The sequence below is a fragment of the Leptosomus discolor genome, chromosome 9 (genome assembly GCF_034619465.1).
Source record: "Leptosomus discolor isolate bLepDis1 chromosome 9, bLepDis1.hap2, whole genome shotgun sequence".
Lineage (NCBI taxonomy): Eukaryota > Metazoa > Chordata > Aves > Leptosomiformes > Leptosomidae > Leptosomus > Leptosomus discolor.
Window position 1 is genome coordinate 16,789,803 of NC_141399.1, and position 16,454 is coordinate 16,806,256.

General features: G+C 39.1%; 1 protein-coding gene across 1 annotated transcript; it reads right to left on the minus strand.

Annotated features, from left to right (window-relative positions):
* Positions 1-5,511: 5,511 nt before the first annotated feature.
* On the minus strand, positions 5,512-15,483 carry ASB14 (ankyrin repeat and SOCS box containing 14). The gene is made up of 9 exons (XM_009949743.2): positions 15,353-15,483; positions 14,777-14,827; positions 13,264-13,400; positions 13,010-13,168; positions 10,808-11,053; positions 8,985-9,156; positions 7,513-8,056; positions 6,502-6,655; positions 5,512-5,705 (listed from the first exon to the last, which is right to left on the minus strand). Exons 1-9 carry the CDS (start codon positions 15,481-15,483, stop codon positions 5,512-5,514), a joined length of 1,788 nt encoding a protein of 595 aa, XP_009948045.2.
* Between the last annotated feature and the right edge of the window lie 971 nt (positions 15,484-16,454).

Here is a 16,454-nt window from a genome sequence, read left to right on the forward strand (position 1 = left end):
CATTCACTTTTTATAAAACATGCTTAGAGTTGCAGAAGTTCTTGAATTCCATCATTTGAAAAACCCGAGTAAGTAAATGCCTTGCCACCAGTACTCTACATATACTGAAAATGAGTTGAGGCGCTCTAAGTCTTTTTATGGAAATGGATTTTGCAAACGGAATTTACTAGCTCTGAAGTAAGAGACTATGCTAATCCTACATCCTAGAGTCAATCCCGTAAAGCATTTTTCAAAGCAGTGTCTGTTTACAGCTTGTAATCTGAACTCCGTGTTCCATACCCTGTGTAATATTTATTTTGTATAGTACTAAATGTGCATTCACCTTTTGATCCAGAAGAGAAAACTTGTTTGAAGAGAAATATTTATTTTTGCACTAATTCCTATAAATACTAAAATCCAGTTGAACAGAGGATATCTCTCTAATAGTGGCATGAAAATAACAGGAAATGTAGAAAGAGAAGAATATACTTCAACTTATATTGTAACGGTTATGAGTGTTTTACAGTTCATTGCAGGGCGTTTCTAGCGTTCAGGAATGGAAGCAATTTTCAGAATAGCTCCGCCTGAGCTGGTGATGGCCCAGCCCTCCATAGCTGGAGTTGCTCAGTGCTGACGAAGGAAGCGAGGAAGCTCAGGCCCACTCTGCTCGATGTCCGTAGGTGCACAGAGGGATCAGTACCCTCAGCTCTCCTCACGCACAGGAGTGGCCCTGTGCTGGCTGAAGAAGGAAGTCTCCTCCTGCCCTTTGTGCTGGAGATGTGGACTTCCATGCTGAAGTTCACTGCAGCCAGCTCCGTCACAGGAGAGAGAGGGGAGCAGCGCTGGGGCAGGACTAATGGGCTGCTGCGCTGGGGCTGCTGCTGCTGCAGGAGCTAGAGCAGCTCTTGGGGCAGATGGCACCGGCCCCACAGCCTGGGGAATGGCTGGCGCAGCTGTGGAAGGCGTCACAGCACCCCTGCCGTGCAGGGGGAGAGGGAGGCTGAGCAGCAGAGACCCTCCAGGTCGTCTTCCTGAGTCAGGTAGCAGCTCCTGTTCCAGCACACTTTTCATCCCCAGAGTAGCCCGTCACTTGCAGAAGCACCTGTGCTTGCAGTTGCCCCGTCACGCCAAATGGCATTGCCCTGGGCCAGATTTGGCTAGCATACTGTCACCTGGACCACACACACCTGAGGCTTTTTTCTAAAAACAGTGGCACTTTTGTTTCATATAGAGTTTTCTATTCTCAGCTCTCATCCTTAAGAGGCTGTTTTTATTCTCGCCAACAAAAATATACACAGAGGCAGCAAATCCAATTTTTTCTCTTTTTGTGCCTAAATCTAGGCTTACAGATAGTTGCATGTCAGCCAGTTTTGTCTCCGCAAATCGTTCCAGTTCATGTTTCTTTCTGTTCGGGTTTTGTTTGTTTGTTTGTTTTATCTTACTCATATTTCTCCTTTCTATCAAATAATACAAGAGCATAGCTCAAGGTTACTGTGTCTTACCGTATCTTCCTCAAGTGCATGCTGAAGATGAAGTAGTTTTGAAACACCACAGGAAGAACATGAAATTAGTGGTCTCCAGTTTCTAGAATCTAGTCGCCCAGCTTGTCAGAGTAGGATGGGTTGTGTTAACCAGTTCAGCTGCAACAGCCCTAGGTCCATAAGCCAGACAGTTGATAGAGGAGCAGTCTCATCAAAAAGCATTTCAGAGGTGTAGCCTGGTTTGCATTAGCCTTGCCTTATTAAAGAAATGTCAGAAAATTGAGTAATTATTTTTTCTTCAAACCTGCCGTTACTGTTTTAGACACGAGTGTGCAATGATGAAGAAGAAAGCGGGAGAATAAAGTTGGCAGATGAATTTACTGTTATATGGGATTTTTCACATGTAGCCATACATGATTGGAATTACTCCATTTGCTTTTCAGGCTTTTCATCTATGCCATTAAATGTAGTTTTTTAAAACAGACAGTAGAGGCGTGAAGGGCATTTCATTTGGGTTGGATGATTCTCATCTTAACCATTAAAAAAAGGGGAAATGATTGAAGAGAGTTATTAAAGGAAACAGACTGATATGCATGAATGAAATGAGGAGGGGGCTCTGCTTATTTAGGAGAGTTTCACTGGTATAAAATGAGCAGAGAGATAAAAGCATCTGGGAGAGTGATGAAAGCTGCAAGAGCAAAGGGCAGGTTAGAAGAGATGAGGAAGTTAAAGGGGAATGGTGCAGCGAGTTAGCGTTGGGTGAGAATTACTGAGTTTTGCTTAAGGGGAAGAGCACAAGACTGATTAGAAGTAACTCAAGGCAAAAAATAGCTGCTGAGGTTTTATCCATGCCCTCCTCCCTGAAATAAAAAAAAAGGTATCTTTTTTTCCTATGAGGTTTAGAACTACATCATTGGAAAACACTTTTGTTAATTAAAAACCATTAGAGTGCTTAGTATTTTCCTTGAGAGTATGCTTTTTAATATAAACACCTCGTGCTCTCCTGGGAACTACTGCAGTAGGATTTTACCACCTGAGTATTTTATTATTTTAAGTAAATTACTAGTTGGTTTCTCTCCTGTAATTTCTCCTGTTTAATACTTCCTCTTGCCTTTTACTTACAGACTGATCTTTCAAGCACTTCCAGCTGAAGCTGTAGCTTACTTCATGTGCATCTGCTATTATGTCAGACACTCCTGAAAATATTCTTTCAAGTACCTGATTATAAAGTGACTTTGCAAAGGTCATGAATCAGCAGTGGTGTTCAGGGCTAACTTTTTATGTTGCTAATTGCTGCCTCATAGTTACTGCCACATTTTTTCCCTTAGGTAAGGGGATATTAAGTTTGTTACGTCATGTAGATTCACACAGCACAGCCCAAGCAAGCCTTGCTGACAGTTGTTTCAAGCCACGTACGTTCTTTATGTATGTAATGGCAGGGATATCAAAAAATACAAAGTGTGCTTATGGGTATGCATTTTATTGCATTACCAATAATACCTGGCACTCCTCTATGGCCACTGATAGATTTCTCCAAGTTTACATCAGAGGACAAGTTAAGAGTCGTGTACAACTTTGTCATGTGTAACTGGGTACAAGTAGGTAGTGTAAACTAATTTGAATTTGATAGTCTATTACTTCCTTTATCTGTTTAGGTTTGAAATGGTGTCAAGACAATTTATATCTAACAGTAACGTCGTATGTAAGAGTAAAGGAACATTCCCCCTCTACAATGATGTCAGCTTCCATCTTTATATGGATGTAAACTCAGAGCTGAAAACCCTGAAATAGCTGATGCTATTTATGAAGATATAAAGTATGTATATAAAGGAACAAATTTGACTGTGCGTATGTAAGGTAAATTCTGATTAATTAGTTGCACAGAATTTAGGAGAAGCCAATGGAGAAAACTATGTTACCATATAGTCTCTTGTTATTTCAGAAATAATTCACGTAGAGAAGGAGAACCTGCCTCTTATTCATGGATTTGGTAGAGAAATTGTCTAGTCTAACAGCAAGAGCTGATATTTTATATTCTTTCTGTTACTCTATTTTACAAAATTTCTTGCAAGTCAATTAGTCTGTCTGCAAAGCTTTGCTTTTTAACCAAGCAGTAAGTTGATTTTTTTTTTTTTTCGTGCCACAGTGGTATCTGAGTTGTCATGACAAGAATAAGTCAGTGTGTCCTTGTGAATGCACTTGTATTCCTAATGAAGTTTATATTGCAAGCCAAGGATTTTGTACAATATTTCAGGTCGTTTTTATAATACAGTGGAGTGGTCAGCTTCTTACGGTGATGTTCTGGATTGGTCCTGTTCTAGTGATGTGTGATTTTTTGCAATGTTTAAAGCCGACTTGCACATTTTCCCTGACTAGCTGTATTAAAATCCTCCGATGGCATACTTATGTCAACTTTGATTGTTGTATCTTAATCTTGGAAACACGGATAGTAAACATATTATGCCAGGGCTTCAGTCAGCATTTTGTAGATTAAATAAAAGCTTAACTATAGTAACTTTCTGGGTGGGATTTGTACTGCATTTTTCATAATACTGACTTCCAGGAAGTACCGTTATTGGTGACAGGATGTGCTCCCTGCCATTGAACAGAAGTTTTACCATGTGGTTATATCCCTCTCTTGTCAAAGTGTATCTCAGTTCTCTTGATTGTAATTGTATTAGCCAGATAATATCAGAGGAATTTATTGTACTTGGGAATGCTGATAACTTATTTTTGCAACAATCAAAGACTGAAAATTAGAAGAAGAAAATCCTTACCATCGTAGCTGCTGTTGGGTGCACACGTTGGTGTCGTCACCTGACAACGTGCAGCACTGCGCAGAGCTGGGGTTGTGATAATGATCAGAATTCATGTGTACAGAGGCTATACCAGCACAAGTGTTAATGTGGGTATGGATACATATCTTCACGGGGGTCATTAGTTTATTCTATGATAAACACCATGTAAAAAGCAATGGATCATAACTACATTATGGTTAAATTTGTATTTTATAAGGTTTGTAGATTTTTCTGGGGAAAAGCAGACTTTTGAATTATGTAACTTCTGTGATAAAGATGCATGTATCACTAGAAAAAAAATAATCTATGCTTACCTGATAATGAAGGAATAAATACTACTAATGCCAAGTGTGTTGATGAACTACTTTTTTTTTCCCCTAAAATATGGAGTGACAGGAACAACAGGCATGCTGTGGGTCTGTGTGTTCTATGCAAGACTTCCTAAAACAACTGTGCCTGCTGACAGGCAGTGCTCCAAAAGCTTAAGTTCCAACTATATGAAGAGCAACTCCAAAAATGGCAAGCGTGCCTTTGGATAGCCCTGTAAAAGGAAAGTCTAGCTCCAGAGAGAGCAATCACAACACCTAATGGATGAGACAGTGATACCTGAGAACGACATGCAGAGTGCACACGTCTTCTGGAAATGGTGCCGCCTTGTTGAAATGTTGGTATTTCACACTAGCTGCTGTGATAAGCAGAGCTTTGTATAGTTGTTAATCCCATTTCACTGCTTAGAATGTGGGACTGCTTAATTGGGTGAAAAATAATAAATCTACTTAAGCTGCTGGTCAGTGCTTCACTGTAGGACTTCACAAATAAAAACTTTCATGGCAAGAGAAAGGGAAGTACAAGAGAAAAAAGAACCACGTCCCTTTGTGGTTCTAGTTAACTCCCTGACCTTTAACTAAACCCTGAGTTTAACCCTGCAACAGGGGTAGTGTTACCTGTTACAACAGACTTTAACTTATCAATAACACAAGGTTTGCAGCCCTACATTCTACAGTTCCTTAACTTTTCACACTAAGCATTTAAAATACCATTGTTGTAACTTTCAGATAGTTTATATTCCAGTAGAGACATAGAACGGCATCACCAGTACTTACATGTTGGGGTTCTCCCCATTGGCTTCGGGGGCTGAGGGGGAAATGCTGATATTCCTTAATATACATGGGAGATAAAATCCCAAAAGAAAAAAGCAGCTGCACAAAACAGTCATCCACGTCAACATTCCCTTAAAGATACAGAACTGATAATTATGTACAGTTGAGGTTGTAGGTTCCTGTGAAGTTTTCCTGTCCATAAAGATCATACTCCTTGTAGAGTATGTAGTCTTTCAAGCACTTTGGCAGTGGAAGGAAGGTCATGAAGACAGGACAACGGAGACGCAACCGACCCATGCATTCCCGTATCTTCAGACGACAAAGATGCTTCAGAGAGCGAGGATTTGCTAGAGATGAGAAGGCGAGATTGATATTAGTAAGTTAGTTATGAAATTTTGTTCAATTTATTTATTCAATACTCTACTACCTTTCAAAAGCTTTGTTCCCAATTTTGCTGCATATTCATTCTGTGAATAGATGGATAAAATGAATGCGGCTGTCCCTGGACAACTGAACCCATCAGGATCTAGCCTTTTTGTCTCAGTCCATACATCTCTCAGTTATATTTGCAATCATTGGCAGCTAAATCAACAGATTTGTTTCTGTCAGGTTGGCTAAATGTAGGTTAATGCAAATTTAAGTAGTAAAGTTTGGGCAATATACTTTAACCCCAAATAACTGGTGCCAGTTTTCTGTCAACCTGAAGAAGCTACTGAAAGCAGGATTTTGAGTCACTACTATGTACAAGCAAAAAGGGCACAGAACTAATCTAGACTAGAATTAAATAACTCAATTAAAAATAGTGATTTATTAGATTCATTCCATCAACTTGAGTCAGGGGGAAAAGCTTTTCACCCCTTGAAGAGGACTGTGTTGTTTACATCGTAATTAAAGCTCCCACATGCTCTGCGTAACTTGTGGATAACTGTCTATCAGAATTCTGAGAGAAACTTAGTTTAAATCCTACATAGATTGATTTTTAAGAGGTCTCTTACTGTCAAAACATCACTTTCAGTGTAAGAAAGAAGGGTCAAGAAGAACACTGGTTGGAGGTAAAGAAAGTGAAAACTACTACCAACAAAAAAAGGCCCCAGTCCCAAAACAGCTCGTTTGTCATTTCAGATGTAAACATCAGATACTTACTTAAAATCAAATTGATGTCTGGCCAGAGTTCCTGTTCTTTGAGAACTGCTTCTAGCTTCCAGCAGATATTAACGTGATCAACGTAATCTAACATTACTCGCACTACTTTCCCAGACAGATGCTTCAACCATGACAAGGTTATCACCTCACAGAACTGATAGAAACAAAACGTTTAATAGGATAATATTCAATACTCTTGTAAATGGCTTCCGCCTCTGCAGGACAAGAGCAACTAAATAACTTCAGCAGAACACCAGAAAACACAAGCGTTCTGTCAGTCAGGGGAGCTTTAGAGGTTGTCACAGCTCGCATCAAGTCGCTCTAGTAGAGTCTGAAAAATCTGAGAGATGGCTATTTCATACTAGATCCAACCCCAAACTTAAGCAGCTGTATATTTGGTAACTAAATGCCTGAAAAGAAGCGCTACCCTAAGTGGAATTTACACTTTTGTCCCAGTGTGCTGAAGAGGAGGACCCACCAGCCCAGTGCATACCACACCCCCTTACCGTCAGGTTAAAGAAGGGTTTGTTAGGTTCAGGCAGAGTTTACAAACTGCAAAACAATGATGCTGATGGGTGTCTGTAGGAACCTCTTTAGAGCAGCCCAGGTTTGCTCATTTCTGCCCATGCTTACCAGGCCAGCTCCAGGGGCTCCTTACAACAGCCTTCCAGCGTTGGTGTTACGGTACAAACAACCCAGCGAGCCAGCCTGCAAGTCCACGCTTTCACAGCATCGACAAGACTGCCCTGGAGAGCCAATGCTGTGCTGATCATTAGCATATCACTAGCTGTATTTTCACAATTTAAAAATACTGTTTATGACCATTTGCTGTCGTGAACCAGGCCTCATGGCAACATCTATTTAATTTTAAGGCCTTGTCTATTTCTACTGTTATGTGTAAACTTAAGTTTCAAAACTTCCTTTTCTGACACTGCATTAAGTACATTCTCATATAGTTTTAGGATGGATAGTGGTCGCAAAACAACACATGAAGCCATCCGATACACTTACCATTGTATCTTTGATAACAGTAGAAGTCCATCCATCAGTCACATACTGGGAATGCGAACTGTTTCCCCGAGGGCAATCAAAGCAGCGGTGCACATCGTACCCATAGTTCATCAGCATTCTTAGCATGACTTCATCCTTCAGAGCATACTGTAGAGCTGACGGAAAATGCGTTGTATTCACTCTGCAGAAGTAATTGACATTGGCCCCATGTCGGAGCAGCAGATTCATTAACTCATAGTTGCCCATTCTCAAGGCTATCTGGAGACAGTTGATGGGATCTTGGTTTGGCAGAGCTCCAGCATTCAACAGCAACTGTGTTGAGCAGACGTCCCCATTGGAAACCGCAAAGTACAGTGCGGATTTGCGGTGGTCATCGTAGCCTTTGCGAACTCTTTGATCCAGCATAAAATTGGCATCAAACCCAGACTTGAGAAGAAACTCAAGGCACTGAGGATGTGCTCCTGCTGCTGCTGAGTGAACTGGACTTATCCCACTTTTTTTAATGGCATCAAAATCAGTAACTGGAACCAAATTTTTTAGGGCTCTGAAGAATTAAAAAAAGAAGAATCTCAGAATCTTAAATATACTGATCCACCTAGCTCAATCTTTAATTTCTCTGTGTTGCTGGGCTTCAGAATTCATCATGACTGTATACGATTGTCTTAAGCTACCAAATCAGTACCATAGCACACTGTACCTCTGCATGGACTTTAACTGCTAACAATTAATTGCTAGCCTGCAATGATACTGACTTTACACCTACGACACATGAAATATTATTCTATCATACTACTATTCATGAACATTCCTTGCTAGAGGAATAATGATTCCTTCTCAATAGAAGCTTTTCCTGAATGTTGAAAGCACAACTGCTTAACCTATATGAATTTGGGAATAAATGGAATGCAATATATTATAACATTAATACATACTACATATATAATACATACATTTAAGTTTAAATATAATTTAATATATGTAAAATATTAACATAGGAATTAAGAATCCTCAGATTCTTAACCACAATGCAAGATTCCTAGTATTATTCTCACTTATTGTGATTTTAGCACAAATATCTTCCAGTAACCTTCCTGTCTTTAAAACAGGGATAACCCTTATCCCCTAAATCTATTTGTTTATTTAGTACATTTACCTTCCTGTGCTGGGGGTGGGGTGAGATGAGGCATACCCAAAGAGTGAGGATGTCCCAAGAATCTCAACATCAGACTGGACAGTGTTACTATTTGTGACAAGTTGGGAAATGCTGTAGGAATTAGTATGTGCATCCTAAAATGACAATTTAATCCTGACAGGTGTCTTAATGTTAAGACACACAAAACACATATTTACACGGTCAAAAAGAATTCCTGCTACAAAACTACAGATTTGCTGCCTGCTTTGAATAAGGTAGAATTAGCAAAATTAACATTTCTAGTGTTACCATTACTTGATTTTTAAGTACATCAACTCACAGAAAGTGTCCTCTATATGCAGCTCTGTGGATTGGCAAATGACCCGAGTGCTTTGGTACGTTGGCATCAGCCCCATATTCTAGTAGGAGACTCAGAGAATCTGGGTTTCCTCCTCCTGCTGCTTCAAATAACACAGAAGCACAATCCATTGCCTGTGAAAGAACATCCGCACCTGGAAAGAAGCAGCAAGTAATTAATATTTCCAACCCTCCAGTGACAGGGTATTGTCAATTCTATTCTTCACCAAATAAAACCACTATGGGCATAAACCTTCATATTGGATCCTTGATTTTAGATGTGTTTGTGTAATCCTGGGAACAAGAAGGTCCAAATTGCTTTGAACACAATTACACAGTAAGACTTGCCGCTAGAACTGGGCAAGCAAGAGGCTTGGTTCTTATTCATACAAACACCTGGGTTTTGGCTTACATGCAATGCATTTCAATTCTTCTACTTTACAAAGACCAGACAGACGTAACTGTAAATATGAGAGAACCCAGCATCACCACAGTTCATACAATCCAGTTCCAGCACTGCTGAGCTATCATATAAAACTCCTTACCATGAATGTCTTGACAGGCCTTCCCCAAGGTGACCTATCTACGTGAGAAAACAATTTTGCATTTGAAAACAATTACAACTACTCACTAAAATATTACTGTATTATTTGAATATTCTGAAAATGTAGCCTTTATCAGGCCTTTACTTGACTACATCACAACAATCCTCTTGGTGCAGACAGCATTTCATTTTCTTTAGTAAGGAAATTTACTTCTGCTGCTAGTTCTGAAGGAGTATCTTACAATAACCAGTTTTAATACACTCACAGGACTTTCAGAAGACTAATAAAAATATGTGTAAATAGGCTAAATACCTCAGAGAGAATATATATGTGTGTGTGCACACTGTGTATATACACGCACACACACACATATATCTCTTAGAACATAAAATTTAGATACTAGGAATTGTTTAGAAGGACCTTAATTCCTGTGATTTGGGAGTAAAATTCTTCAAATAAATTAAGATGCCATTCAAAAATGCAAATAAAATACCTCCTACAACATGTCAGATTTGCTTGCAGTTTTGCGAAGCATTCACTGATGACTACTACAGTTTGCTACAAGTAAGAAATCTCTAAAATTATACTTTTTATATATTTAGATCTATTAACACTACAGGCTGAATACTCACTAACATGGTAACAGTTCATTTCCTTTCACTTTAGTAATGCAAAGTTTTACTGGCTACTGAGCTAAGAATTTTTTGCCTTCTGCATTTAGGAATAATTTTCTCTGTTGAAGAGAGGGTTCTCTTTGTCCCATTTGGGCTTTAACACTTCAGTACTAACACATGGCTTACAATTTCTACTCACTTGAAGAACACTACCACTGAACCTACACGTTATTGAATCAGTCTACTGAGTTGTAAGACAGAAGCACAAAATAGTTGAGGTTGGAAAGGACCTATGGAGATCATTCAGTCCAACCCTGTGCTCAAGCAGGGTCAGCAACAGCAGGTTGCCCAGGACAGCATCCAATCAGGTTTTTCGTGTCGCCAAGGACGGAGACTCCACAACTCCTCTGAGTGACCTGTTCCAATGTTCAAGTACCCTCACAAAAAGAGTGTTTTCTTACGTTCATACAGAATGTGCTAGCTTTCAGTTGGTGGCTGTTTGCCTCTTGTCCTGTTACTAGGCACCACTGAGAAGAATCTGGCTCTGTCTTCTTTACACCATCCCATCAGGTATTTGTAACACTGGCAAGACAGACTCCCCCCCTGAGCCTTCTCTTCCTATAACATCCTGTATAATAAAGTCTCACCTTTTTGCAGTAAGAGCTCCATAATTTCTGTATGTCCGATCTGTGCAGCCAGTGCTAGAGGTGTGAGCCCATATCCACTGCGAGGGTCGGGATCTGCTCCAGAATGAAGGAGAAGCTTCACCAGATCCTTCCTGCCCAGTCTGGCTGCCTCATGTAAAGCAGTCCTCTGGTGGACACACTGCAAATTCACTTTTGCACCAGAACTTATCAACAAGGAGGCAATATCATATGAGTCATATTTAATTGCTGTAAGACAATAAGCGAAGTATCAGCCAAAATGTTACTCAGCACTATTCTATGCGCTACGGCTTCTGTTATGCGGCAGCCCTGGAAAGCTCGAGCTGTTCCTGGCAGTGCTATTTACACACAGAGAAATGTCACACTACGCTGAAAGGTTCAACTTATCAACAAGTCTGTTCTTTGTTTCCAGGACAACATGACCTATACAAATTAATAATTTTATGGTAATCTCTTTTTCTCTCTGTAATCCCCTGTTGCAGTTGGTAATGCAACAGAATGCAACTTCCCTTGCCACTAGATGGAGATCATATACAGGGACCCGGAGCAGTCATAGGCTGGCCTGCTCAGAGAGCTCTATTTAATCTTCCTAAGCAGTTTCCATAACACAAAACAAAGTTTAAAATGACTGTGTCATATGCCTTCTTAGCTTAATAAGCCTCATCTGTTAAATCAGTAAGGATCTTAAAAGAGTAATTTGCATTAGCGCCAGCAGATGGAATGAATAGGCAACACCTTTCCCTCCTTCTCTCTTTAATCTTCCAGGCTGTGTGGGGTAAAACAGTGAGTGCCCTTCACCAAGACAGATTAGGCAGAGAAGCTTTATGTGCCTCAGCTACTTGAACTACCACTGACAGCATACTATAACCTGTGATGTCCCGTTATCTGTAACCTACAGGGCTGCTTTAGATAAATCCCATACATCCCCTTCTTGGGGTGCACTTGAAGAGTATCTAGGAATTCTCTATGTCTTTTCTAAGCCAGTGGCCCTGACTAGAAGCTTTAGTCATTTCAAAAGGATGGACTGGGAGTCCTACAGAGCGTTGGCAGCCTCTTTCCTCTTCCTTTAACAATAGTTTTGAAAAAAACACCCTTCCAACACAAAAAAAACCCTTACAGGTTCATCCAAGAAACTTAGAGTACTTGTTTAGAATTCAGGTAACGAGAACACACTTCCCTTTTTTTTGGCTAGGACTCAGTAAGAATGATAGCATCATAGGCCAAATTGAGGAAAGCAAATGAAATGAACACAGAACATTTTTAAAAACATCTTGGCAAAACACGGTTCTTTACAGCTCAAGAATTACAGTTCTTGTACATGATCAAATTAAAATGGCATTCACACTAAGAGTGATACTAGTTATAGGACTTTCTTCTTCAATTAAAAAAAATCCAAAGAAGTGAACCAAGAATTTAGGTCTGGCTAGCTTCTTCACTTGTCATACTTGGATTAATTCCAACAATGTCTGAATAGGGACAAACACTGTTTTATGCTCTATGTAGTGCAGATAAATCAGGCTGGTGTGCCATAATTTCTGAAAATCAAAACCAATTACCACGGGTTTTGGAGAAGCCAATGCAATGAAAGACATACCATGTAAACAGAGAATATAATTGTTTCATGCCTGCACACATGAAGAACAGCACTAGCATGAAGAAGCAGGACGACCTGGTATCTGGCATGACTGCATAAATGATGCCAAGGAAAGCAGAGGAAGACACTCTGCACACTTCATGAAGAAAGCTATTTGATTCTTTGAGGAAAAACACGTACGTTCAACCTGAATCTCAAACTCTGCAACTGAAGGATGGAAAATGGTAGGCAGCTGGAGCTCCCTATATTGGATAAGAATTTGGTGAAAGATTTTTAGCTTCTCCTAGTTCTGTGTTTCCCATACTTCAGTAGACTAAGAAGGATACTACTTTAATTAACAAAGAATGCTAACAACTTTGTGATGATAGTCCCTAATTTGGAATTGTTAGCTCATTTAAAGCCTTGCTATCATCTAAAAAGAACAGACAGGGATAGACACACTCAATGCCGAGATTAAGATCTATTGCTCCTTATAGCAAAATATTTTAGATATTGATTTGAATTCAAATATGTCAAATTGAAACCTAAAATGTGTAACTACAATCTCACCTCATTCCCTTACCTCTCTACCCCTAAATAAGGTTATTCACCTATAACTAAAGGAGAATCTCCTTCTTCATTCTTAGCATTGGGATTGCAGCCATTGAGCAGGAGAAAGCGGACATTATCTACAAAGCAATTTCTTACTGCTACCAGGAGAGGTGTTTCCCCTTTTAGAGTGGTCTGTTCCCATGTAATGGCACGGGAGGCTGCAATACAGAAAAGTAGAACACATTTGAAGACAGATGATATATCAAACCCAACTTTGTAAACTTTATGGTGGAAACCCAGAAGGACTCTCTACCTTTCAAAGTTATTTCAAGGATGTTCTTATTTAGCTGTGCTGCAGCTTCATGCACAGGAAGCCAGCCTTGCTGATCTGCTTCTTCAAAAGCAGAACTGTGTCTCACCAACTTCATCAAGGCCTCTTCTTGGCCTGTGGTATTTTAAGACAGATACATATCCCATTACTCGTCATAAATCAAAATTCAGGCAACTAATCTGTTGGGTGCCATTTATCCCATCAGTGTATCTAGACTAAACAACTTGCTTTGTCAAAGCAATTTTTTCTCAGAGTGGTTTACATGAATTGAACAATCAATGATTGGTATTGATTCACAAAGCATTTCGAATTATACAATGAAAAAACTTACTTATAATAGTATGACTAAAATAGTTCAAACACAATTCTCTCACGAGCAATAGTGCATGAAAGTTTAATGTATAAACGGGTGTCCTAGTGAAACTGCAGAAAAAAATATTTAGGTTGGCAAAAGCAAAACGAAGCTGATTTAACAGGGATGAGACCAACTTCATTATCCCCGCTTTTACTAACAACGTTATTGGATCTTTAACCAACACAAGTGATTGTGTTTTCAATTTTATATCTCATCAAGAAACAGCAAAACTTTCTTGGCTGGAAAGCCTGTTTAAGTAGAGGCCCGGTTTCTGCTCTTGTTTATAACCCCATCATTCCTGGGAGAAGGCAGTCCGCCCTTCTGTTAGTTACAAATGCAGCGTGAGGGGACAGACTGCTCTCAATCTCTGCTGCTGAAGTTCTCTTACATATGGAAGAATTATATATTCACAAGGCCAGACAGCAAGTGTAACTAGAGTTCAGACACATTCTCCATCGTGTATGGAGCATTTGTAGCCTTTGCTTTTTTAGAAGAGACTTGGTTTCTTGATTCGTGCTCCACTAAATATCTCTGTAACTACTGTGATGCATGTAAAGTCTGGACTGAAGGTTTCTCACTGCCAGACAACTGTCCAAACACCTGTACTGCTTATGCTCATTGTTTAGTTATCTCTGTGATTCAGTATATAAATTGATTATACCACAAAAAGTGGAAGTTTTAAAGGAGCAGACTAAGAGCTCCTTGTATTGGCATATACTAAATTTTGGCAGTTAAGGAACAACTCTGGAAAACTCTTCAGGTAGAGAATGGATTTTAATCTGGGTATCTCACAAAGTGCCAAATGCTTTTATGAAGTATTAATTGACTAGAGGCCTTGCCATCCTGTTGCTTAGTTTACATGAAAGGCCTAGCATTTGCCCCGAATTCCAGGGGATGAAGCACTAGAATCTCGTGAGAGGGGTAACATTTGAACCCATCCCGTTACCATGTTCCTATCTAATAAGTTAGCTTTTGGCTGTCCTGTTTTTAGCTGCCTTACTCCTCTCAAGACTGTATAAAGAAAAACTGCACTAAAATCAGGTGATCAAACACCTAAAATGTAGGCATTGCTCAACCACGCAATACCCAAGTGATTCCTAGGGGTATAGGCTTAGTGCAGTATATTTGTACTTAACTGTCCGAATTGCTGCAATTATCTTTCCACGTTCTTTACTTGCAATATACTGGAAACTGCATAAACAGAACAAAAATAAAGCAAGAAGTAAAAATTAATGTGAGGTTCAGCACATAATTCTACCTCAGTTTAAATATTCAAGTCAAAACTATGTTGTATTTTTGTAAGTTATGTAGGTTTTGTCAGGGTTTAACAAATTAAAACACTTTTTTGTGGTCCTCCCCTGCCACTATAATTATTAGATTTTTCACACAAAGGCTGATAATTAAATACTAAAATGAGGGAAAGCTATCATACCAATCTATTTTTACATCACATACTTATCTTCTTCATAAACCCTTGTATTCATTTAGATATTGATGTAAAATATCACCCGAAAGTTTCACACGTTCCTTATTTTCGAGGAAAGGGGTATAGTTTTTCAAGCGAGAACTCAGACCAAGTGAGCTACCAGTCCTTTCCTGTATCCACGCAACAAGGTCAGAGCAATACAACATATGGAGTCACAAAGCAAAGCAAGGTCACTGCGTGCATATAATAATGCCAAGAAAATACACAAAATAGAACTGATAGCTTGTTACCTTTCATCTTCTGTTGCATTGCCACTTATTTCAATGTTATGCCTATCTTGTAAGCTTTCCTGAATAGCTTGTTGGGTAGAGATTTCATCATCAGAATCATCATCATCAAACACATGTGTAGAATCATGCATGGCAAATCAGCACAACCTGGATCACCTTTCGTAGGGAAACACTGCTTTTTAACTGGAAGCAGACGTTAAATCTTCAGGTTAAATCTGGAGTAACAGAAATAGCAATTGCTGCTTAAGTATCAAAAGAAATGAAATCTAGTTTAAAATAAATGAATTGGAACTTCTCCAGCTCCAGCCTTCTCCCAAGTGTTTAAAGCTTGCAATGCAAATAGTTATTCTATTTAGAACAGAGTAAAGGTTTTCGGTTCCAATAGCATGTGCTAGATTTTATCCACATTCCACAGACTGAAGATACAGATTAGTTACTTGTTCTGGCATTACTTATTAGAATGCAACAAAAAAAAAAAGCACAACTTAGTTTTCAGATAAATTTCAGAGTAATTCCCTAAGTCTTTCAGACACTTAAATATCATCACAGTTGTGCTCTGATGTTTCCTGAGTAGGAAAACAGGTGTGCAATAAGACGGGATGTTTTTTTCAGTTTGTTCACAGAGGGCCTGGAAGTGAAAGGCAAGTGAAGGACGTGAGTTTTTTTTTAAAATAGCTTCTGTTCATAGTGTTTCAACAAAGATATCGTTAAGGCCATACGTTGTAGTCAGGAAAGTATTATAGAATTGTGCTATTATGTGCATCAGCCTCCCAACCAAAACATCAGACTCCATGCTTGAAAAAAAAACAACTTTACCACCTTACACACATAACCTCCAGACATTTAGAACAGATAAACTTACAATTCTGCATTCTTCATCAGTGCATGCCTGTTTTTTTTCTAATACTAATATATAAAATACAGAAACAATATATATCTAAATTCATACAGAAATAAAACACACTGGTGTAACCACAATGGAGTTGTTAATAAAAAGCTTAACTGCAGCGTTAGTTTAAAAAAAAAATGTTTGCCAAATTGAAAGGGTTCAATTAAATGTATTTTACCTTTTCAAGACTGCAATACAAACAATGGAGCATAG